General features: G+C 39.0%; 1 protein-coding gene across 2 annotated transcripts in view; it reads left to right on the top strand.

The window, feature by feature from the left end:
* Positions 1–24,234, top strand: part of negr1 (neuronal growth regulator 1) — a 161,044-nt gene that overhangs the window by 78,815 nt on the left and 57,995 nt on the right. For both annotated transcript variants that reach the window (XM_042483651.1, XM_042483650.1), the window contains exons 3-4: positions 124–249; positions 18,208–18,339. In XM_042483651.1, coding sequence (XP_042339585.1) covers positions 124–249; positions 18,208–18,339 — 258 coding nt within the window. The remainder of the gene's footprint in view (positions 1–123; positions 250–18,207; positions 18,340–24,234) is intronic.

Raw genomic sequence — 24,234 nt, 5'->3', positions numbered from 1 at the left:
CAGTTAAAGACACCCGCCATACTTTTCCTCCATAATGTATAGATGATGTTGCTGGATGTGCCAGAGGTTGACGATTTGAAATGCTGATCTTGTTTCTGTATTTTTCTTTCTTTTTTCTCCTAGTTCCTCCCAAGATATATGACATTTCCTCTGACATCACGGTAAACGAGGGCAGCAATGTGTCGCTCATCTGTACAGCCAGTGGGAAACCTGAGCCAAGCATTTCCTGGAGACACATAACCCCATTAGGTGAGTTCACTTCACCTCTCACACACCTATGCTAATGAATGGGTAGGTGGATAAATGGATGGACGGACGTATGGAAGGATGAATCGAGAGAGGAAATGAGGGAGCATGGACAGGATCAATAGGTGATACACTGAGGACGAGAGAGGACTGGTAGTTATGTTGCAGATAAAGAGATGGGAGGGGGAAGGGATGGAGCCAGAAATGGAGAAGGCTGGATAGATTCATGACAGAGAGAGGGAGGGGTGATGGAGAGATGTAATAGTATATTCAAGCAAACATATGGTATGATGGAGACAGTGAGACCAGAGAACATATTGAGCTCCTGCAGTGATGTTGCCATTTAGCCCCGTGCACTGAATGACCAACAGGCTCGCCCTAGCTCTAAACAGCTGGAGAGATACAATACTAAGATAAGGGCATTACTTGTTTATATGCCTGCACTGTAAAATCTGAAGAGCTGATTTTACTTTAAAAAACAAAAAAATCTAGGAAACAAATTGTCTTGAAAAATGTAAGTAAATATAACTATTAATCTTAATTTATGTTAACTTTATATCCAATTGTTAAGTTTACTTAAAATTGTGTTATGTTTACTTTTACTTTACTTTTTTTTACTAATTTTGTGAAGTTAAATTAAATCAGTCTTTCTAATTTTGCACGGATTCAGTAAAGTATAGTGATATAGTGTATATCTCTATTCTGCTTGCATGATAGTCAGTCATATTTGTATTTTCTTAAACACGTTAAGAGAACAGATCTCATAACTTTATCAATGGCTAAGTCCTATTTGTGATGATCAAGTTAAGTCAAACTAACTTGGTTTACTGAAGTTGCTAACACTTAGACAGAACAAGGTAATTTCACTTGTCATTTTTAAGTTGACACAATTTCACGAAATTAAGTAAATACAGCAAAATTTTGAGTAAACTAGATAGAAAGTAAACATAAATTGAGATTTAAAGTTATATTTACTTTACTTTTTCAAGGCAGTTAGTTTCCAAGATTGTTTTAAGTAAGATCAACTTGTCAGGTTTTACAGTATAAAAAAGCATGCATCCCCAATCAATTTTGAAAACTCATCAAATAAACATAGCTCCAAGTGTTCCCCCTTTATCAGATGTGAGCAAAACTTGGTGGGTACATTAAGGACTTAGTGCAGTTTAATCAGCATTGCTTCAAGACAACTTGAGTTATGGCCTGTAAAGACTTTCTCCAGCCATTTTGATGGATATTGCTCATTTTTTGACTGAATCACAAAGTTTGTTTACAATATCTTTCAGGTAGAAAATCCCTGGGTCACATACATTAAATGAAATGGCATTAAGCAAATGCTAACTCAACTGATTATAGTTTTAAGCCATCTAAAATAAGACCCACCTGAAAACATTTAAATCAGTTTAAGTGTATTTAGAATATTTTAACTGCTTTACCTTGCTGACAGTCCCTTTCAATGGGGAACTGAAGTCAAATATGTTAAAGACATCAGACTCCATTGACAAAAAATGATTTTACTTCACAGAACAGGAAAGTTTATATTGTAACCCTGATCAGTAAGTGTGTAACAAAAAGCAGAAAAAATATTCAAAATCTGGCAATTTATTTGATGGGTCTTTTTAGCTCGCTAAAATACCTTTTACAGCAGTACATTCCTGAGCCTCTGTGCCGAAAGATTTTGTTTATCAAAGAAACCAACAGAGCATCATAAAACAAGCACAGCAGAAACTCCAGATGGTCAGACCACCCTGTTAAACCATATATCTTAAATGTTACAGAAATGGCTGAAAATTATAAGAAAAATCAGAAGTTTGTTTACATATTTTCACAATTCAAATCCATTGCCAATAGTCTACCTGGTAGTGATTGCTGTTGATTTGGTCTATAGTTGGATTGTATAACTCCCCTGATAAACCTTGTGAGATCTGTGGACTCTTATGTAATAGTTTATAATAATATAATATAATATAATATAATAAGCGTATTTCCAGAATGTTGAACTATTCCTTTAACTCTGAGTTTGGTATTTCACCTTCAGGTTTTTAGAAAACATGGTGTCTGGCATAATGGAAAATGTTCTTTCAGAAGACCATTTCACATGAAACTAGCCTCCTCAGCAGTCTGTATTAATACTGTATATATGAGTTAGCTGAATAGCTTAGTTTCTGCCTGCCAGTATGGCAGCTGATAGAGGCTGTCAGTGACCTTAACTGCAGAACCTCCATATGTATTAACTTTCAGAAATGAAATCAGCAGAACAAAAAGATATCCCATTTTAAAATACAAAATATCTATTCTCGAAAAATGTATCTAGTATATGCTGTATGTGTAGTGTTAGTATTCAAAAATTAAACATATCTCCTGTGATGCTCTCACTTCTTTCCTCCATCCTCATACACTTTCATTTTGAATAGACACTCTTCAAATACTTACACAACAAAAGAAGCACCAAGCTGTGGACTCTGTTATTCACTCAAGGCAGTAATTAATGTGTTACCACAAAATCAAACATGCTGATGTGTATTTAGGATTTCTAGTATAAAAGTTGCAGCTCTCATCACTGCAGGGAGACCTCCGATTTGCTTTGGCAGTTTGCAAACTATCATTTAAGGTGCATTAACAAAGATTTTTTTGTTTATTATCACCATAATTTATTTAGGTGGCTCCTAGTCAGAGCACACATACACCATTAAGTGCTTTGAATACTGAAACCTCCCTTTGAAAACTCATTCCAAAGCATTTAACTGTTGCTGCAAAGCCCCCACCCAGCCACTTCTAGTCCTCCCTCATTTTCATATTAATGGATTAGAGCATGCTGTGCTTATCTGATAGCTGTGAGGATGACTGCATTTATCTTATGGCTGTCAAATCCTCCTCTCTGGTGTGCTTGCCCTGATTGCGTTAGGGGAGTTTTCAGAAGATGATCAAAAGAGCCATCCTCAGAGTCCGAGTGGCAGTCACTCATTCTACTTTGAAGTGTCCACACTTTGAAGTATGCCAGGGAAGAAATGATATGCTGGTCAAATGAAAGGGCCCGGGACTAAATGTAATCACAGACTGTCTCCCAGCACATCAGAAAGGAAGCCATTTGCCACGGGATCTTTGAGTTGGTTATTGTAGTGAGGGCGATTTGTCCAAAGGACGTGGTACAACTGAAAGGTTGTAATAGGCTAATTACCTATCGATGGAATTCCATTAAATCTGTTGGATATGCAGAGCAGTCTGCTCCCTGTACAGGCAACCTGAATGTGCAGCCACAGCATATGGTAATATTTATCTCAGTTATGAATGACCCAGATAAAAGCAGGCCTGCAACCACCGACTGAACCAACTCACTTTCACTCCCAACTCGTCAAATACAGACACTTGGTCGTTGGCCCTACACATCAAACTATGACGCCCTAGGTTCCCCTCCAGCATCAGTTTTAGACACTCAGGGACAGTGTGTCAATTTCCATTCTTTACATGCACTGTCTTTTCAAAATAAATTCTGTTTTCACAGGAAACAGTTTTGGCTCGTTAAATTCAGGCAGTCTCTTCTTAAACTATTCTTAGAATGAAGGTGAAAATTCATTATTAAAATAACTTGACTGACTTCTTGTTTCATACTACAGCAGTTACTCAGAGCATCAAAAAATTCTGCTGCCCGGTCTGTCTAACACAGCTGCTAAAGGGTGCCTCTGTGCAATGGGTTCACTCGGCATCATCAGCCACAGACCAAGCGTCGATATTTGACGAGCTGGGAGTGAGGTTGAAACCGAATTACTTGAACGTCCATTAACACACACCAAAGAACCAAATGTTTTTCAGTATTTGAAAAATGCCAGCAAGGTAATTCAGGTAGTCAAGTCAAGTCAAGTCAAGTCAAGAAAATCTCCCTTTACTTTTAAAGCGCACATGTAGGTTTAGAAAATTATGTATCGTAACGCTACTATAAATATTAAACAAACTGTCATTCACCACATTTACTTAGGATAACAAATTTTCAGCTTAAAAAGTTTATTTTCTGTCAAACTTTTCATCGTGAGTGTATCTAATCATGAGTTTTGTGCTATGATCAGACTAACACCAGTTATTCCTGATTATATCGTTTGACCCCCAGTACAAAGTTTGGGCTATTTATATGCTTATTTGGTAAAATGAATTGCTTTCATTTTTGACTCATGAGGCCAAGCAGGTGAAATGGCTGTAAAATGACAAACACGTCTACATGGCAGGTTTTATTTGCTGGCCGTACTCTCTTCAACACTCAGCCATTTTGGGGTGGGGGTGGGGATTTTTTGCACTGTAGATAGTTCTGCTGCAGCAGTCAGTGAAGTTTGACAGGATGATAAATTGCCCTGACTGACTGTCAAGTTCCTATTCCCACTCCGACTGTTTTGTGTTTGCATTTTTCCCCTTCTCTCTCCTTCCTGCCAACCAGCCAACTGCCAGCTAATAATAAACTTTGTGCATCCAGTGAAGTGAGGCCGTAAACTGTTTATTGAGACGATAATTTGGCTCAGTATGTGTGCATATAAAGTCAATGCATAGACTTCAATTAGAGGGATGCAAACTGAAGCAAGTACTTGTAACACACAGATCATCGTTGTTGACATGCAACTAAGAAGTGGTGCCAGCATATGTATATAGCTTAATGTTCTTGAAGAATCGTTGCTGTTTTGGTTTAATTACCCGTGTAAAAATTGTGCTTGACAGCAAAGTCCTCAGGAGTTTGGGGATGATTGCTGCATGATAAGGTCGCCCAAGAGTGGAAAGCCTGCTCAAGTCCCCTTATCAGCTGGTGAAATCTGGGTGTGCAAAGTGAATGTCTCATGCCCTCCCTTATTAAACACTGTTGTTGTGCCCTTGAGCAATGATTCTACCCCCGACTGCTCCAGTGCTGCAGCTCGGTCACCAGTTGAAAATAATTAATGGGAAGCTGCCAAGTTTGTGTGAATCAGTGAGATCATTTCAGACCCCACAGCTTGTCCCCAAGGATTTTGATGTGCTCAAACAACTTGTATAGTTAAATAGAAGCTGAATTTAAGGTAGAAATACCATTTGGGAAAATACTGTGGTAATACTGCCAAAAGCCAATTGGTCATTATTAATTCAGCTCTTGACATTACTTTACTACTAAAGCCCACAATAGCTTGGGTGACATGTCAGCCTTTTAGGGTATTGCTTACGCATGGAGTACTGTGCTGTGGTTCCTCACCACTATTTCATAGGTCATAGGGAGGAGGGGTGAAATAGCCTTTAACATAGTCTGTTTCAGTCCGGTCTGGTTGGGCGGATGGCTGGGCAAAATTGCTTTGATAAGCTTTTTCAATTGAGATTTGAATCCATGGGATAGAAGTGTGACCTTTGAAAAGGCTGACTAGAATACTAGAATACATATTTGATTGTTTCCTGTGATAGGACTCAGCTGGGACACATTTTTCTCTCTCTCTTCCCAAGCAGCTACTGTACATATATCAACTACATACTGTATGGTATTTTTGCCTTTTCATTTAAGAGCACATCTTCCCCAAACATCCCCCCAGATAACAGACAGCAGCATCCTCAACACTGACAACTCACTACAGTATGTGTAGCCTACTCAGAGCTGGATCCAACACAACTTGCTTGGTCCTGAACTAAGTGGCAACAGCAAGTGCATAAGAACAGTAGCTCAGTCAGTTTCAGTGTGAACGCTGTGATGAATTATTCAAACTTGACTTCATATCACTGCTATATACCTTGAGTTGTGCGCGCCACGTGGCATTGGAATTTGGCAGCTCTTTAAGAGATGCTAAGTAAGTTTCTGGCGGTCTGTTCACCAGGGATCTCTCATTCAGCACTGGGTTCCTTTTCTCATAGTTTGCAATGAACTGACGCACAGTTCAAGGGCTGACACTTGAGCATGCTTTAAACACGATGGGAGGTGAAAGATAAAGAGATAGACTCTGCATTTTAATTTTCAGATCTCAACAGAACCACGTGTCTACTTTCCCATTCAGCTGTTGAGCTGGGTATTGCAAACTAAAGAGGTGCTCAATAGGCACATGCTTCATAGGACTGTTGGTAATTTGACGAATAGTAGACCCCCTTTAAAAAATCAACCCAAAAACCCTAAATTGTGACACTGAGTCACTACCACTCAACCAAGGATGATTTCCATCTAGAGAGCAACTTCAATTATTTTTTCTATATTTTAGAAGTTTCCTCTATATTAAAATAAAAGAATGTTTTAAAGTGTTTGACCCTTGAACATCACAGGACTTCAGAGCTACAACTGAATATTTCCATTAGTGATTAATCTGGGCAGCTGTGTCTCAGCAGTTAGAGCTGGTGGTCTACTAATCACAGGGCTTTTAAAAAATAAGTCCTTTTAGTTTTTAGTTGTAATCTTTGCTCTGCATTGTTCCTCAATTTTTTTTCAGTGATCATGAGTGAAAACAGTGCTTACTAAGGGCAGAAAGTATGCTGTAAAAGGTCAGTGATAATGTTTGTTGACTCTATCATATTTCTCTGAATTGGATCATGATATAGCTGACTTTGTAGATATGTATCAACGGATATATATGCAATTGTTTTGTTCCATTCTCATTGTAATTCATCAGATCTTGTAAAAGCCATTCATTTTGAATACATGCAATGTGAGATATACACCTTCTGTTTTCTGTTCTTATATTCACACATGTATTGCAGCGTGTTAAGTAATAATGCTTTAGCTAAGCTCGACAGATTGATTCAGTACCGCGCACTGTGGCGGCCTAGACAGTTAATTAAACAGTGAGCACAGTTGAGCTATGGTATGGAGTCAAGTGTTTGCTCAGTTGTTACACATTACATTATGTCCTAGTTTAATGATAAAGTCAAATGTATTTAAATTTGCGATCTAACAGTACGTTAAGGGCTGCCTATAGGCAAAGGAGAAAGCTTTCTGGGGTCCAGCTGCTTGGGGGGGGCAACAAGAGCAACAATAGCAATAATCATTGTAAATATAAGCAGTGATAACCAAATTTCATTTTGAACACAAATATTCAAATATTCTTATTAAGATAACAAAAATAAACATTGTATTTAGTGTTGCTTTGGGGCTGTTTCATAACGAAATGGAATGATCCTTTTTTTTTTTTTTTTGGACACAACCATTGCGAAAAAACAAACTGCAGTTGGCCACATGACTTGACAAATTCACTGATTTCAGGTAGGAGAGAGAGAGCATGAGCATAGGCATGCATTGATATGAGTACAGCAGACGGACCCAAACACTTGTGGCCTGCCTGTTATTTTATCTAGTTCTAATTCACAACTTCTATCCTTGTCTTCCATAGCCAGACGTTTCTCCACACAGCTGTGACAGCGATAGAGAAACATCTAGAAGCACCCATGATCATTCTGCTGTAGCGGGAAAAACACTTTGGGTTGTTTGTATTGCTCTTAACCTATCACAGTTGTCTTGGCTGGTGCTAAGCCTAGGATGCAGCAACAGTGCCCCTACAAAACCGTACGATGCAAATAGTGGCAGGGGAGGAGAATGCCAGCTGAAATAGTTGGCCAATGGCAGGCATATAGCCACAGTCTATATTCGATCAGTCAGATTTCTTCTGTCCTGGCTTATTTGGTAAATATACCACACAGTCAAATAGATAAATAATTATCTCAATAATGTTTACATTGTATGTTTGGACTGGAATCAACAAACATATTAATGCATCAATTGTAATATACAAAAATGATAAAACATGTTGATGAAATAGTGTCCTCAGTTACACTGCTCAAGCTTTTTACTCTGTATGCCTTTGCTGAATGACGGGCGATACTCTCAGCCTTGCCTAAGCTATTTTTCTCATCCCAGAGTCACATAGATCTCTCAGCCCAGCTATGTCCAGCGCCTGAAATTGTGTTTTCCTGCATACAGTGCATTTGGCTAAGTATGTCAGCACAGAAAGTAACTGCGAGGTAATTCAACGGGTCACTGAGGTGGTAGCACATGCAATCAGACATGACTCAAGGCTCCTTCTGCCCAGTTCCACTCTCTGGATTTTAGCGACCTCAGATTGACAGCCAGGGAGCAGGGTAGGGGTTATGTATCAAGGCTGACTAACAGCCTGTTTTTCAGACAGGCCCTGCACATCGTGTGATTCTACCCCTAGTTCGGGCCCACACCTTGAGTTGGGGCCAGAAGGCAACAGCACACAATGTAGCAGCGTGGGTTGTTCTCCATTTTCAGAAGTTAAAAGGATAAATTGATGTAGAAAATGCTGCTCTATGCTATAATGGATTCTTCAGCGATGCCTGCCCTATCTGCTTATTGCAGCCCTGAAGGAAGTGTACTCACAGCTCCCCTACACAATGTGGGAAATTGCTTACTGCAACGGGACTTAGCAAGCATTGGCGCTGAATGTGAAATTAACCTCGCTATGATTTCTTTAATTTGCTTGGAGTGACATCTCCCTCAGGTGAGAAGGGCCTCTGTCAGTCTCTCAAATATCTCTCAGCATGCACTCACAGACAACTCATGTTAGGTCTCTAGGTGGTTTGACATTACTAACACCAACATTGGAGGTTATTTTGTTACATCTTGTATTCTCTGTATTTTTCCAGCATACATAATGCTCTCTCCGTTATTGTTTTCCTGTAATGTCAAGGTTGAGCACTCGACATGTAATGTTCTTCAAAGTATATAGCAAGGATGGGATTCTTGTTTAATGGCTCCTATGACCTTTGCAAAGCCCCCTTCCTGCTGTAATCGATAAGAATACCATTTGCAGCCTGGGCAGGATGATGCAACTAAAAATATTGGCTTTCATTTATCAAGAAAGACTGCAGCCTAATTAGATTTTTTTTTCAAGTGGAAATTTGTCCATGTGTTTTAGAATTATCGGTATTTATGTATTTGTTCAAACAAAGGACGATAGAAGATATCTGCTTAGGAAATAAGTCCATACTTATATTTCAGTTTAGATGTGGGCAAAAAATAATATCCTATCACTTTGTTGCATTTTTACAATGGTTGGCTGTCATGAGCTCGATAAGTAAAAATAAACTCAAATTCACAAGTAAGTTCACTCATAATTCAATTTTTTTCCACTACATTGCAGGACAGCACTTGTCATTGTCAAATAATATTTTTCCTTGCAATGAATGTATAATTAACATTGACAATTCCAAGAATTCAGTCAAGAAATTACACATTTATAAATACATATTTTGATTTTTCATTCAACAGTTTGTCTTGCACTCCACTGGTCCCCATTTAATCTCACAATTGGTTTTTGTAAATCTTTTCAATTAACAGCAAACTAATTTTTCCCCCTGAGATTCCAAAGTAGTACAGTCAGTTCATTTGGCCTCCATTTGCCATTTTTTTGTATCCAACAAAATTTGATCAATTATTTACTTAATGCAGTGAATGTCTGTGGATGTCTTTATTAGAGCTTAGTAACATAATTTGTCTGTGGTGCGAAAATGTACCAGCAAAGAACCAAAAAACAGAGGGTGAGCAGAGGGTCTCTCCATAGTGGGTAGACAGTAATGGTAATGGTCGTAATAGTCAATCATTCACCTCTTCAACCTAACTGCACGCATAAGTGGGATTGGTTGTATTAGCAATCATAAGTGAAGACATTCACGGTGTGATATATATATTATATCATATTATAATAATTATTATTATTATTATCATCAGCATTTCTAGAGGGCTTTTTTTCTGACATGAATAACAGCAAATTTGTTAGATTATAAGATTTAGCTAAAGCTTCTTTTTTTTTTTTAATCTTGCAGCCAGCAACAGCGAGGAAGGAACATTCATTCACACCGCTCAGAAAAAGCAGAGTGCCCCAAAAACAACATTAAGAACAGAAGTGTGGGATGTAAGAGCACAATAAAAATATTGATGAAACTGATACAGTCATGGTGATGATGTTATATCTTCCACCATACTTCATTCAGTTTAACTCATCTTGGAGGTTTGATTAATGTTTGACCACATCTAAGATGTCATTTGAAGGTATTTCCAAGCTGAATCATCAGCACAACGCTCCACAGATCTCTTCGTGAGCATTTGCAAGCTGTAACATTTAGCTCCATCAGTCTAATTGGGTGCCTACATGCCACCTGTGGATATCACTAAAGGGTACTGTTGAATGTGGGAGTCATTATTACTCACACCTGTTCCTGATGGTAGTGCCAGCAGAATTTTTGACGAGCAGGAAAAACCACGGAAGGACTGATAACATTAATAATGGCTGCAGACTATTTGGAAATGCCAATTCTAATGCACTGGTTTGTGTGTGCAGGCTTCCTGGCATGGCTTACCTTGTAACAACTGAGCCATCATAAATTGGTTGATTAATTGAATTAATTACGCCTGTGCTTCACCTGCTATGACAAGTGAAAAGGTATTTTTGTATGTTAAAAAAGGATGGTGTATCTTAGCATTTGCATGGTTTGAATCCTTGTTGTCAGTTGCCATAATTAAGACACAGACAGTTAAATTGCCCTGCTGTTTGAACTGGATATAGACTGACATTATGCATCATTCCTGCTGTGAATGATCCCCATTCATTTTCATTACCCACATCTTCAGTGCATCTTTTATCTGTTTTGCATCCTCAATGTTCAGTGATACAGAACTCACTTTGTCAGTTGTATTTATATAGTGTCATTTGCTGGGTTTTCATTTCCATGCCAGTTAGCTGGAGGCTCCAAATAGTCAGCCACTGATGCCGTTTTACATCATACGGTCAACCAAGCATAGGCCACCCATTTTGCACCCACTCTCATATCATGAAAGCTACACTTGTTAGTGGCATTTTAGAACTCACTTTCATTTCCCTCTATTGATTCTTGAGCCTTAGTTGGCATTCTAATATTTTTTGCCACTTTGCAGCGTTAGCAGAATACATATTTTATGTCTTGTTGTCACAAAACCAAAATGATATATTAAAAGAAAATTAAATAAAAGATTGTGGTAATTAGGTCTCAGATGGCATGATTCTTTGGACTAAAAGGCTTTAAAGCCACAGAAGAATAAAAGATCGTCTGGCCTCTGGTGCCATACGACTGGCAATCAGGCGGGGTGGCATCAGTCTGACTGCCTTGAAGAAAACAGCTTCAGACCAAATCAAATCAGGCAGTATTAGGTGAAACAGATACTGTAAGCCCAGTAGAGTGAAGTCTTAAGTTGTTATCAAGAATAACATTTCTGGTTTGATTATTTCCCATTTGAGATAAAAGCTCAAAGACTTCAGAGGCTTTGTCAGAAGAAATAGTTAAAAACTTAAATGCTCCATAAATGTATCTGCACTCACTTAAACCATAAATGTTTTCTGATGGCTAAAGACATTAAATAAAAGGAAATAGTGTGTGTGTGTGCGTGTGTGTGTGTGCGTGCGTGCGTGTGTGTGTGTGTGTGTGTGTGTGTGTGTGTGTGTGTGTGTTTTAACCCTTTACAGACTTTGTCTTAACAAGGGCTGGGTAAGGGTAGAAACCAAATTATAGTGGTCCTACTGATAACCGATTCACGTTAAATCCATAGATGTCAGATTTCAATACAGAGCACTTCATGTCCGGCAGCGAAGCTCCACAGAGTGCGCCAGGTTAGCACTCTTAAGGGGGGAAGCCGACCGCTGAGCTTTGCTGCTGGACTTCCCAGCTTGTGTCGATCTGCCGTGATAGTCTCAACGTCTTGTCTAATTTTTTTTTTCTATTTTTTATTTTAGTATTAGCCCAGTGTCACTGCTAGATGAGCAGACATACATGCACACACACACACACACGCAAACAGACAGAGACAGAAGATTAGCTCTGTGTGTAATTAGAAAAGAGCAGCGGAGCAGAACTGCGTTTTGGTCTAGTGGGTCACCTCTGCAACTTGGTTAAAAAATGAAATTTTTGTTATTACAGAAAAATATAAGTACAGAAAAAAAGATATAGTCAGGAACAGGTACCGAATTATGTGTAAGGATATTGCTTCAAATTTGAGTGGTACCCAACCCCAGTCAACCCTAAAAAACTGCATTAAAATTGTTTATCCTGTTTACTTTAACATGTACTCAAACGTATGTGAAACACCAAAGTGAAGTGCTCACCTAAAAATCAGATAAACTGCTCTCAACATGAGAGGAGTTTTTGATTTTGCAAAGGTCTTTGTGTGCACTTTTCTCAACTAAAGCCAGGAAAATTGCACTTTCGTTTCTCCTTAGCAGGTGGAATCACCTCCTAAATTCAAGGTCAAACTGAGTGCAAAAGCAGAGGCTTAGGAATAATACTGGTGCCTTTCAAAATTGTAGTCAGTGGCACCTAAGCTCCTGTTGCTCATGAAAATAATATAGACCAAGGGGCTATTCAGCACTGTTAGGCATAAGGGAAGAAAGCTTGTCTCCGTTCTTATCCTGTGAATCATACCATTCCACTCCACCATCTCAGAGAACAAAAATTTTATACGTAAGTTTCATTTTAATTTAATGTTCATTGTATTTGGACATTGATTGCTTTCATGTGCCCTATGCAACCAACTTCCGACCCGAATGCTTTCCAGTGGAAACCACTGCATTTGATTCAGCCAATTGGTAAATGGCATTGGAAGCATCAGGCGTACTTGGTCTCATGGGTCACTGCTTTAGATTTCATTGCCCTAGTAAAAGACACAAGTGCCCACAGTGGATTTCCACATCCTGCGTATCATAATTCCCCATTACAGTCAAGTACACTGGAGCTGTGCATTGAGGGCGGTGTATAGGTCAACCATGTTAACTGCGTGTGTTTGTGTGTGTGTGTTTGAGGGGGGGGGGGGGGGGGGGTATACATAGGGCATTGAGTCATAATGTCCTGGTGTCCTGGGAAAGTCTGTAGTTCTTTTATGATCCATAACTGTGTAAATAAAGTGCATTTATATAGCACTTTTCTAGAGCAGTCTTCACAAAGTTCTTCACAATAAAAGACAACAGCAACAGACGCATGATTTGTAGCATCGACCATTGTATGCAGTAAACACAGACACAGTGGAACCACTAATGGCTTGCAAAAATCCATAAAAGCTGTGTTTGCAATATGTAGACATTCATTAAGATGAATATATCTGACTTTTTGCTTTGTCATGTACAGTGGATGTGAGTGTCCCTCTGAAACACATATGAGCTGTACATGAACACAACCTGCTGTCTTGCTATAAATCAATGTTGCATCATTAAGCACACAGTCAGTGGCACATGGTACAGATACACATGGCCAATAGTTATTGTGCAGATTGGCAGATTCACGCTTCTAATACAAGACAGCACAGCAGAACAGGACATTTAAAGGACATTAAAACAAGTATCATCCAGTTTCAAAATATTATCAAGGTGTAAGACCTTTCTAAGAACGTCATGACAAAGAGCTTCTACACACTCACATACACTCACTCCAAACCTTAAAGTGCATCATCTTGTGCTCGCTTTGTTCAGTAGTGCAATAGCTGCTGGTACAAAAGTATTTCTGTATCATTTGGTTCTGCAGACAGATTTTGGTAATTTCATGGCTACAGGTGCAAAGTAAAGCTATAAAACTGTTGGATATTTCAGGGAATCACTAGGTGTATTATGCCTGATATCAGTCTTGACTATTAATGTTTGATTTTTACCAACCCACCCTACTCAGTTGAGATCTGAATTTAACTCCCATTTACTTGCACCATAATGTAAAAGTATGTCGATACTGATGATGTTGGTACAGATGTCCACTTTAGAGATATAAATATGCGGCCTGTTTTAATCACAATGAAAAAAGCATTAGTTATCAGTGCCATGTGGAGAGAAAACTGATGCTGTGCCTCACTGTGTGCCATTGTCAGGGCTTTTTAATACAGAAGGTCAAAATGTGGAGAGCACTCGGTGCTTAAATTGCATCTAATGAACAGTTAAATAACACATGATAAATGAAATTATTTAATTTTAACTGAACAAAACTGTATCCCTTCATTTCAAGCATTTTATTTCATAATGTTGTCAGACCAAAAGAGATTTCCTTATCACAAACACAAAAGACAGTGAGATTACATTTTATATTTTTTATTTTCCAAGCAGTAGTTTTGCAAGAAAGACAGCTGGCCATGAAGATAAACATTCTCCTCTAAAAACTGTTCTTTTGCACAGTTTTTAAGAGGATGTGATGTCTTCCACAAGCAATAGAGGTGCTGGTTTTTGCTGTAGCCTAGCATAGCAGGAGACCTACTTATTCAGTGAAACAGATAATATCCAGTCCCTCTGCATCTGTCATAGCTTTAATTCTAGGTATATTACTGATGGTCTACGTCTCTGCAGGGATAACACATAGGAAATTACTTGCACTGAAGCTGCATGAAGTACTCACACATCAACCAAACTGTTTAAGTTGAATTTCATTTCAGTGTACTAATTTATTTTGAATTAGATTAGTGATGAAAAACTGTCCCTTCAGTACAGCCAATTACATTTGATAGCTGATGCCTGTTCTACCCGACTTTACGGCTGATTTTGACAGATACATGTAATATGTCAATCTAGTCCCCTCATACTTATTTCCTGCTTGAGAAAATGCAAATCAAGTCAAATTTCCCAGCATTTTATTCACAAAAAGCATAGGTTTGTCTGATTATGTGCACATGACTCAGGTAAAGTCCTAGACAAAATCGCACCACGTTGACCTAGTCTGCATAAATCCCCGTCATTTTAAACACCAGAGTTGCACTGCTGCACCATTTGATCGCTTTACTGACACTTTCTGTTCTGCACCACCCACCCCTCCCCACCCTAATCAGCAGGATGAAGCTATAAAAAAATGAGTCTTCACTGGTGCAAAGCCCAGCCATGAGCCATGCACTGCCACAAAAATAGAGCTCTTTGTGTTATTTCTCCGTCCCTGTGCTCTCTTGGCATATTAACGCTTCTGTTTTTCAGACACATCCGGTGCTTGTTTATGGATCAACATTTTTCTTTTCTTTGCTGTTGTTTGTGTAGCCACCAATATCTTTGCCAAGACTCTTGGACTCCATTGTTGTGTGAGAAAAGACAGGAAAACTCATTATCGACAATGCCTTGAGTTTCAAGGATTTTTTTTTTTTTTTGACATAGTAGCTCGTAGATAAAAAGCCACCAGGGTTGCAGAATAAGAAGGTGGCAGTATATAAGAATTCAGCACACTTGCAGGGGAGATTGGCAGCACAGAATGACAATGTCTCCACTTATGAAGCATGGATTGTCTTGATTCTGGCTTCTCTTTTATGAGTTATTGCTGAGTCAGTGTCGGGTCTCTGCGGCTTTCTGAACAGTATGTTGAGCTCAGTTTTTCTTGATTGTGCACTCTGTTTGATTCTTGTGCCTTGCAAACGCGTCCACACACCTTCCAAACCAAACCACCATTACCTCCCTGAAAGGTTGTTTATAAATAGATTTCACACTGAGCACCACTGGATTAGAAATTAATTCTGGTCAGGGCAGAATCTGCCACAGTCTCGCTAATACACATACACAGTGCTGCCTGCTGAGATCTTATAACCGTTTTGTACAAGCGCACCCAGTCAAATTGGTTTCATTATTAGTATTCTCTCTCTGTCTTTCCGTCTCTCTATGTATCTATGAGAGATAAGTCAATCAGCTGGTGACTGGAATTGGCATGTTTTAAACTTGATCAGCAATGACTGGTAACTGGCAGATCAGTCTTAGGTGTGGCTGATTGTGTGCCGATCAAATTTAGATGCATGCACCATATGATAAACAGCTGCACTGACAGTAACTGCGTCACAACTCTCATGCATGTTGCACATGGTTTGAAAGCTCCTATGTTAAGCTAGCTTGCAGACTGGGGTATATCACCAAAATCTATATCAGTCACAGAGTTGATAAGAAGTGCAAAAGTGTAGCATAACAAAGCTAATGCTAACCGTTTCATAAAGGTGGATACAAGTTGCTTAAACATGCAGCTTGTTAGTCAGGAAGGTATAACCACACGGCTGAAAAATTAAGTGCCAAAAGCTGGAGTTCTTTAAATGACCACTTGAAGATGGCACCAGAGGCCAGTCAACCCCCATAGACACCCATTTTAAAATGGCCAACTTTAAAGCAGAAATAAACACGTTCACAGCCTGTTACAAAAACAGTTTCAGTCTCTATAGCTAATTTCAACATCCATGACAGCTGTACGTGTTATATTTTATCAAGGCTTAAAGTTATGCATCATTAGAAGTGGGGCCGTTATAAGTGACAGGCTGTCTGCCAATAGTGCTCCTCCATAGTGCAAGCTCCTCGCCCAAATACGGTCCCTTCAGGCCAAGATGGCAACTGGCTGAAATACCAGACTAGAGGCTTCAAAACAGGAGTCCACAATGCAATGGGTGACATCATGGTAGCTATGTCCACTATCTTTACAGTCTGTGGCTAAAACACACAGCTTCTTAGTCCAGGAGGTATCACTTAATAAAAACAGAATTACGGATGGTCTACCTCAGTCTGCAAGATGGCAGAGTAGCTAAGATAGCTATCAGACTACTGGGTTGGTTGATAATAAGCTCAAACGTTTTAAATAGAAAAGCTAATGCCAGCCATTTTATGTCAGTATAAAGAAAATGCTAAAACAAAGTTATATTCTGAAAAAAAAAAAAAAAAAAAAAAGATTTGGAAGGCCTTACCTAGTTTGCCAGATAGTCTGGTTACCTTTCTCACCAAGTAGGGACCATTTGATGGATTTGGTAGTTTATTCCATGGCAGCAAAACAATTTGATGCTAGTGAATAAAAGAAAAACAAATTGTCAACAGTACTTGTTAAGAGGCAATTGTGATCTGATCATTCCCCCACCATCCTAAGAAATGGTGTGATTAGCCAAATTAATTTTTTTGTTTTGTTTTTTAAACTGGATTTTGGATTGTAATGAAAATATTTGAACTCATATTTTGGTGGAAGCTTAATGAGATACTCTTCTTTGATATTATATTTGCATTTTTACAATGTCAAGCCAAGTTTGCAGTAGCTTTAAAGAAAAGTTCCAAAGTGCAAGTGTTTGTGTATGCTGTCAATAACAGTTCTTAGAAAGAAAAACGAAAAGAAAGAAAAAGGAAATTGCAACTGCAAGTGTATCTATCTATCTAGCTATCTAGCTATTGAGCTATCTATTGACCTGTTTGTCTATCCGTCCAGCCGCCTGTCTGTCTGTCAATTATGTAACATCAATTATATATACAGATGCCAAATACATGGTATGTGACAATTTGTAGATGGCCTGTTGGCTGTCATTACTAAGACTGTACTTAAAATAACGTCTTATATATTTTTTCCCCTGATTATTATCATGCTGGACACCACGCTGTATCTGATTATTGCACCTTTCCAATTATCATTCTTTTTTCTCCCATTAAAAATACATAAAACATTTTTTAAAACAATCTAGTAATTCACTGCAGTATTAACTGTACTAAAGTATTTTACTGATTCTTTATTGATTGGAGTGGACATGTTTGTGTCGATCTGTGCTCCCTGCAGCTTCTTAGGTGCACTACGCCCTGGCTAATATGCCAGTCATGGTGCTTTGCTGCTACTGCCTTTGGCCCTGTTAGCTAACTATAAAGCACTGACATGTGCATTGAGCCATTGAATCTGTCTGTCTTCCAGGAAGTATCTCTAACAGCACAGTGTGGAGTTGAGCAAATGATGAGTGGATGACTGGGAATACACCATTATTTAATTTCCTGCCACCATATCAATGTGAATGGATCAATGCTCCGCTAATCCTCTGCTATTTTAGAATGCTAGGAAGGTAATCAGGAGTTCAGTACAATACTTAATCGCAGTGCACCTTCTACTCAGGCTTAAATTTGAAAGCTGTTTATTCCAAATGAAGACTTTCCACACACCATAGGCTACAAAAAGCCTAGAGCTATATATGTGTGTGTGTGTGTGTGTGTGTGTGTGTGTGTGTGCTTTGTTTGTATTCTTTAAAGACACCGTGTAAGGTCTTTGCCTCCATTTTTCTATTTCCAGCCAGGAAGTATGACAGTGGAGAATATCTTAACATCACCGGCATCACAAGGGACCAGGCTGGAGACTACGAATGCAGCGCTTTAAATGACATCGCCTCTCCTGACACCAAAGCAGTAAAAGTCACAGTCAACTGTAAGTATATCTCTTTCTTCCTCCTTGCTTCCCTTCTTTTTTCCACGCTAGCCTCGCAGACACATGAAAGACACCGGGGCAGTCTTCAATGATACTAGTGTCATGTCCCTGACGGTGCACTTCAAGAAAGTACACCTTCCAGAAGTTTGAAAAAGTAGAAAGCTGGAGCTTGAAGTTTCTTAATATTTAATGTGAGAATTCCCTTTTTGTCTGTGCATGTAGGTGATTAATTCACACTAAGGAAAGGTCTGACTGTTCTAAGCACTATTCCATTATGCAGGTAATGAGTCTTTCAAAAGAGTGAGGGGACAGTAATGAGGAGCCAGGGCATTAATGAATGATACTGGGCTTTAGCTGTCGTGGTCACATGGAAATCACCACTCGTAAGTATGAGCAGGAATGGGTGCTTGACAATTATTGCCATTCCCTCTCCTTTTAAAAGTGCTCCTTTACTTTACTGTTATTCATGGAGGTTTCTGCATAGATGCCCTGTGCTAAATCTCTCTTTTGGCAATGCTTATCAGGCAGTCGGCTAGAGAGACAGAGGGTAGAGGAAGAGTGAAAGAAAAAAACACTCCCTCCTGGTCCAGTTACTGAGTCATATCCTGAAAGCTAATCGTGCAAGTTTTAGGAAATAGAGCTATTTTATTTCGTACAAAGTATTGACGATTTAACTATATTTTTTTTGGACTTTGAGTCCAATAATACTCTCGCTGTATTTCCACCTCTCTGAGTTAAGACAGCTTTCATTCTGGATTCATTATAAAACCAAGTTTGTGGCCATTATTTCTGTGTAATGCCTGCCTCTAATGAGCTGGGTCTGAGTGGAGTTTTAGATGCCAGTTATTTATAGCTCCACTGAGACATGGGTTCAAGGATAAAAAGTGCTTTGACAACTGGGAGTGTTTTTATTCAACAGAACAAGGGAGATATTCACAATGATTGATAAGGCATGTCATAGTCAGACACCATATTTTAAAGCCAGACAGCAGGGTTATGTGGGTTTAGTATCCAAACTGAGTGAATTGATTAGGAAGTCTTTCCTTTGCTGTCAGGGAAAGTCACCACAGCTTGAGCACCGGAGCGGCACTTTGGGTGGGAGTATGCTGTAGTTTGTCAAGTGTTAAGGCAGTATTTGCACGCTGCCCAGAGTTATCTGAGGCTGACAGAGCTACAGAGCTGTTCCTGTCATTGACCAGTTACTCATTCTTTATTATTGACGTGTACCGCAGAGCAGCATTGTGCGGATATCTTTTGTAGACTCCTTTAATAATTTTCAATGGTACGTTCTAAATTGGCTTATGGAAACTGTTTATGGAGTCTGTTTAATATAATATTTTACATAATCCTTTAGGTATAGCAGCGATTTGGCTGCTGAAAATGTCTATTATACAAAGGAGGTAACTGTATAGGCTAAAAACTTCTGCCCTCTGGACTGAAAAATTGAGGTTCAGTATCTCTTAATTGTAACACATCACTGGCCTTTATGAAAATACTATGGATTGTAATATAGAATATATAAACTATTCATTGCTCCATTCTGGGAATAGCCATGGTCAGAGGCTTTATGCTTTTGTATTATTTTTGTCTATCCCTCTGTCTGTACATACATAGATTCCTCCCATTCTTGTGAACATGATATATACCGAACGTCTGGAGGAAATTTACTTAAATTTGGCAAAAACGTCCACTAAAACTCAGTAATATTAGATATTAGCAAAATATCTAATATGTGCATCCCTACTGTAACTCCACCTTGAATGGTCTGCAGAGGCATACAACTTCAAGACTGTGATTCTATATCTTTTTATAACAAAAGCAGCAGCAGGATCCTGATTGAATATAAACTCAATGTCCATTAAAAACCATTATGTCCAAAGTTTCTAACCAAGTCAAACAGTTTGTTGCAATATCTATGACAAAACATTTGAAATAGTCCAATTTGTTTCAAAAGTGTTTCATGAACCCGAGGAGTAGGAGAAATATCATAAGCCATAAAGTAGTATGTAAATCAGTACCAGTAAAGACGATATCAGGCAAACACTTGAAAGGTATCTCCAGTGGACATGAGATCTCTTCATGTAGCATCTCTCACACATACCATGTCTTTCTGAAAATTATTTTTTCAAATCTTTCTGCAGTAATTAGTTTAGAAGCCTGTGTCTCCACAGAGTGTGAAATCCAGAGCTCCCTCTCACTTAATTCAGAAATGTTTCATCATTCTTGACGTCCTCTTTGAGTTATGGCCAACATGAAAATTCCATAGTCAGACTTTTCTGTCCTCACAAGCACCTTACACATGAAAGGTCCTGTGTTTTATTGTAGCTGTATAGCATTTGAAGTGCTTCGCAGCTATGAGACCTGCATAAACAAAACTTGTCGCTGACATTAAAGCAGCACCAAGCAACTTTGGTTGTCAAGACCTTCAAATGGCAGTGAGACGTAACTGTTCTTAACTTCAGTGGCTTGTGTCATGTAGCTTTTAATAGTCAGTGTTTCACCTCTCAAAACATTTTGTAAGTATGTTTTGTTACCCTTGTATTCTCCATGAAAGTTGCCTCATCCTGCCTACATGGAGACTTGTGACATGTGCTCATTTACAAAGATAAGGGGCAGAATAAATGAATTAAAGTTGTCCATTGGAGCGGCTGATATGGCCACAGCAGGCAGAGCCAGAGCCAGCTGGTGGCCACTCTTCACTGCCTCCTCTCCACCCCGATGCAGTTCTCCCTCTGTGAAGGAAAAGGAGAGCATTTGGACCATATCCCAATCCACTGTATCATTCATGCTCTACTATCACACATCAAGCTATATTCACCAAGCGCCCAGGAGCGTGGGGTATTGATGAGGGCTCAGTATGCCAAATACTAAATGAAGATAAAGATGTTAGCTGACACAGAAACTCAAACAAGAGAGGATAATTACATAGCAAGAAGCAAGAAATGAACGTTGTTAAAAATATCACACTGAATGGGCACATGTTCGTACAGCTGTTTCAATCGGCTGACAAAATCAGCCACTGAACTTCATAAAGGTTCTCCTGGGAAACTCTGCAGGTGTCACTTTTATGCATTGAAATGTGCCATCTGAAGGATTTTTTTTTTTGGTAAATAACCTTTTTAAGTTACCTCAAGGATTATGAGGGAAAAAAAGGACAGTCTATTTTTTTGCCCGCTGGCGTTATGTTTTTGGGTTGTCCATTTTTCCTTTCATCCCTCTGTCTGTCCCATTCTCCTGAACACGGTATCTCAACAATGCCTTGAAGGTAATTCCTATAAACATGGCAAAAATGTTCACATGGACTCATATGGACCTTGTGTCCATCTCAGTCTTGTGAACAAGATCTCAAAAAGACCTTGAGGGGATTCTAAAATTTTGCAAAAGCAACCACCTGGACTAATCAATGAACTGATTATAATTTGGTGGTCATAGGCCACTGTGACCCCACAAAACACGTTTGGTCATAACTCAAGAATTCATACACTAATTAGGACAAAATTTCACAAAAATGTTTTTAAGTATGATGATGAAGTGATGGCATTTTATATCTCAAAGATCAAAGATCAGCTGTGACATCATAATGTTCTGCAAAAACACTTTTCTGGCCATTATTCAGCGCCATATCTCAGAAACAGAGGAGGAGACATTTGCATCCATCTTTTCATAGACACAGATGTACACTGTAAGTGCAACTTGACTGATTTGCAGCATACAACAGCAAGGCAGTAATTCTTGTTTGATATAAATATTCATTTTTGTGGATGTTGTTGTTCAGATATGTAATAGGCTATCGTGTTGTAGTTTGACCCTATCAGAGTATCAGCTTTGATCCTCTAAGAGTATCCCTCGTTTTAATAGCAGTTAAATTAAATTAAGTCATGAACATCAATCAGTCATGCCTGCACTATTTGTCTTTTATCGTTCTAATAAGACAGCAAAGGATTGAGTGACACTGATATTTCATGGGTTAACAGTCTAATTAAATACATGTCCAAACAATTTCTCTCTGCTTTCAAAACAATTCCTTTTTTTTTTTTTTCAAGCGGAGAGTATAGTTGACCTCTGGGCTAATTGCAGATTAAGGCCACTAATTAAAATAAGCAAACCAAAGTAATGAAAACAAAATTAAGCTCTAGCATGTTTGGAGTTTTAATAACACCAGGCCTTCCATAACACTAAGCCTGCCATTTGGCTTTCTATGATATGATGAGCTGGAGGCAGTGGGTCTGTGGCGTTGTCATTGTGCAGCTATTTCCTAGTGTTAAGTCCAGTACGTGTAACCTCTGTTTGAATTTCTCTGAGACTCAAAAGACTACATTGATCAAACAGTGTTAATTAAATGCCTGGCCTGCCTTTGTCTCTTGTCTTTATACTTCCGGTGATGAATGAATGACGACTGGATACTTTCATGAGCTAAACCTGGATGATGGCAGTCATCCAGAGGGTGATGCGGGAATGAGATTGGCTGGAAAGCCCTGCTTGGCGAAAGGATATTTCAGCAGTGATTTTACCTGATGAAATTTGATCTCTGACCTACTTTTCAAATTTACATATTCATCTTCACTGCAGGTGGGTGCCATTATTGGCTGAAATTCTCACTGCACAGTGTGACTCAAAGGCATAAATATCACATCTAGGTGGCTGAGTCGGAGGGATAAATGAGAAGGAAACAACCGTGGAAAACCTCCGCCTGAGATAAAAAGCCAGTGTTTGATTAATTAATGAAGCCACCTTGTTGTAGACTGAAGGCATTCATGACTAACTACATACAGATAAAACAATCGTAAAAACCTGTTTCTTTGTCAAGCTGAGAAATCAAAAGGTGCCTGACCTCCATTTGTCGTTTAGACAGAGAGAGCTGTCTGTTTCACTCCCAGTCAAATGAGTAGCACAACAGAGCATCAAGTCGCAAGATGAGATTTGACAGTTTGCATAAACTTTAGTCACATGTGGAAAGCACACAGACAACCAACTGTCTTGTCGTGCTACTTCTTATTTGCTCGTCACTGTTTCAGATGCTTCAAAGCTAAAAGCTAAAGCCGTCTGTAACCGCACCAGATGTTCCGATCGTCTCTTCATCTCCCGTCCATGTAATTATCACAAAGCTGCCACCAGTCAATTTGAAGAAAATAAATGCGTAAAGATGACAGATCAGTTGATGCCATGTTAGCACCATAGATGTTTGAATTATTAAGGCAGAGTAGGAAGACCCTGGCTTTTTGGGGGTATCTATCGCTCTTTTATCTATGTTGATGCAAAGTTTGTTTTTTATATATGAAGCCACTGGTTATTTAACAGCTACATTTACGAGAAAGTTAGAGCAGAATATTAATGGAATGGTCTTTAGCACACATCTGGAAGTTTAATTGGGTACCTTTGACACTCTTAGATTCAACTTTGTTTTCTTTTTCTTTTTTTATACTGTTTCCTAGGAGAGTCTGTGTGATCTCGTCCCTTCCTATCTCGATGCAGGGTTCAGGCGTCTCTCCGTCTTCAACGTCACTTGTTTTCTTTAGTGGCAAGGTTTCACTTGCTTTGCAGAGTGAAGCTTTGCCCTGTGTGCTTCCGAATTTGCCAGCCATTTGTACGCCTCCTTCCTCCTTCAGTACCCTGCAGCTGTGAATTCTGCTCACATATCCACCATGGACATATTTATAAAAAGAAGAGCACCTCACTTTCTCTCCTGCTTACAGTAATTGGCCAACAAAACTGTGATCATTTTTAATTAATTATAAGCACGCTCATTAGAAATGCTGTTAGTATTGATAGATTTCTAGGCATAATTGAAATGCAGGGGCATACGGTGAATACTTCAAATTCTTTACATCACCTTGTCTTCTGTTTGCTCCAACGCGGCCTTTCCCTTTAAAGCTCCCATCATCTGGGCCTGTTTGA

The sequence above is a fragment of the Plectropomus leopardus genome, chromosome 3, assembly GCF_008729295.1.
Source record: "Plectropomus leopardus isolate mb chromosome 3, YSFRI_Pleo_2.0, whole genome shotgun sequence".
NCBI lineage: Eukaryota > Metazoa > Chordata > Actinopteri > Perciformes > Serranidae > Plectropomus > Plectropomus leopardus.
Note: the sequence above shows the minus strand (reverse complement) of the source record. Positions and strands in the feature narration are given on the sequence as shown.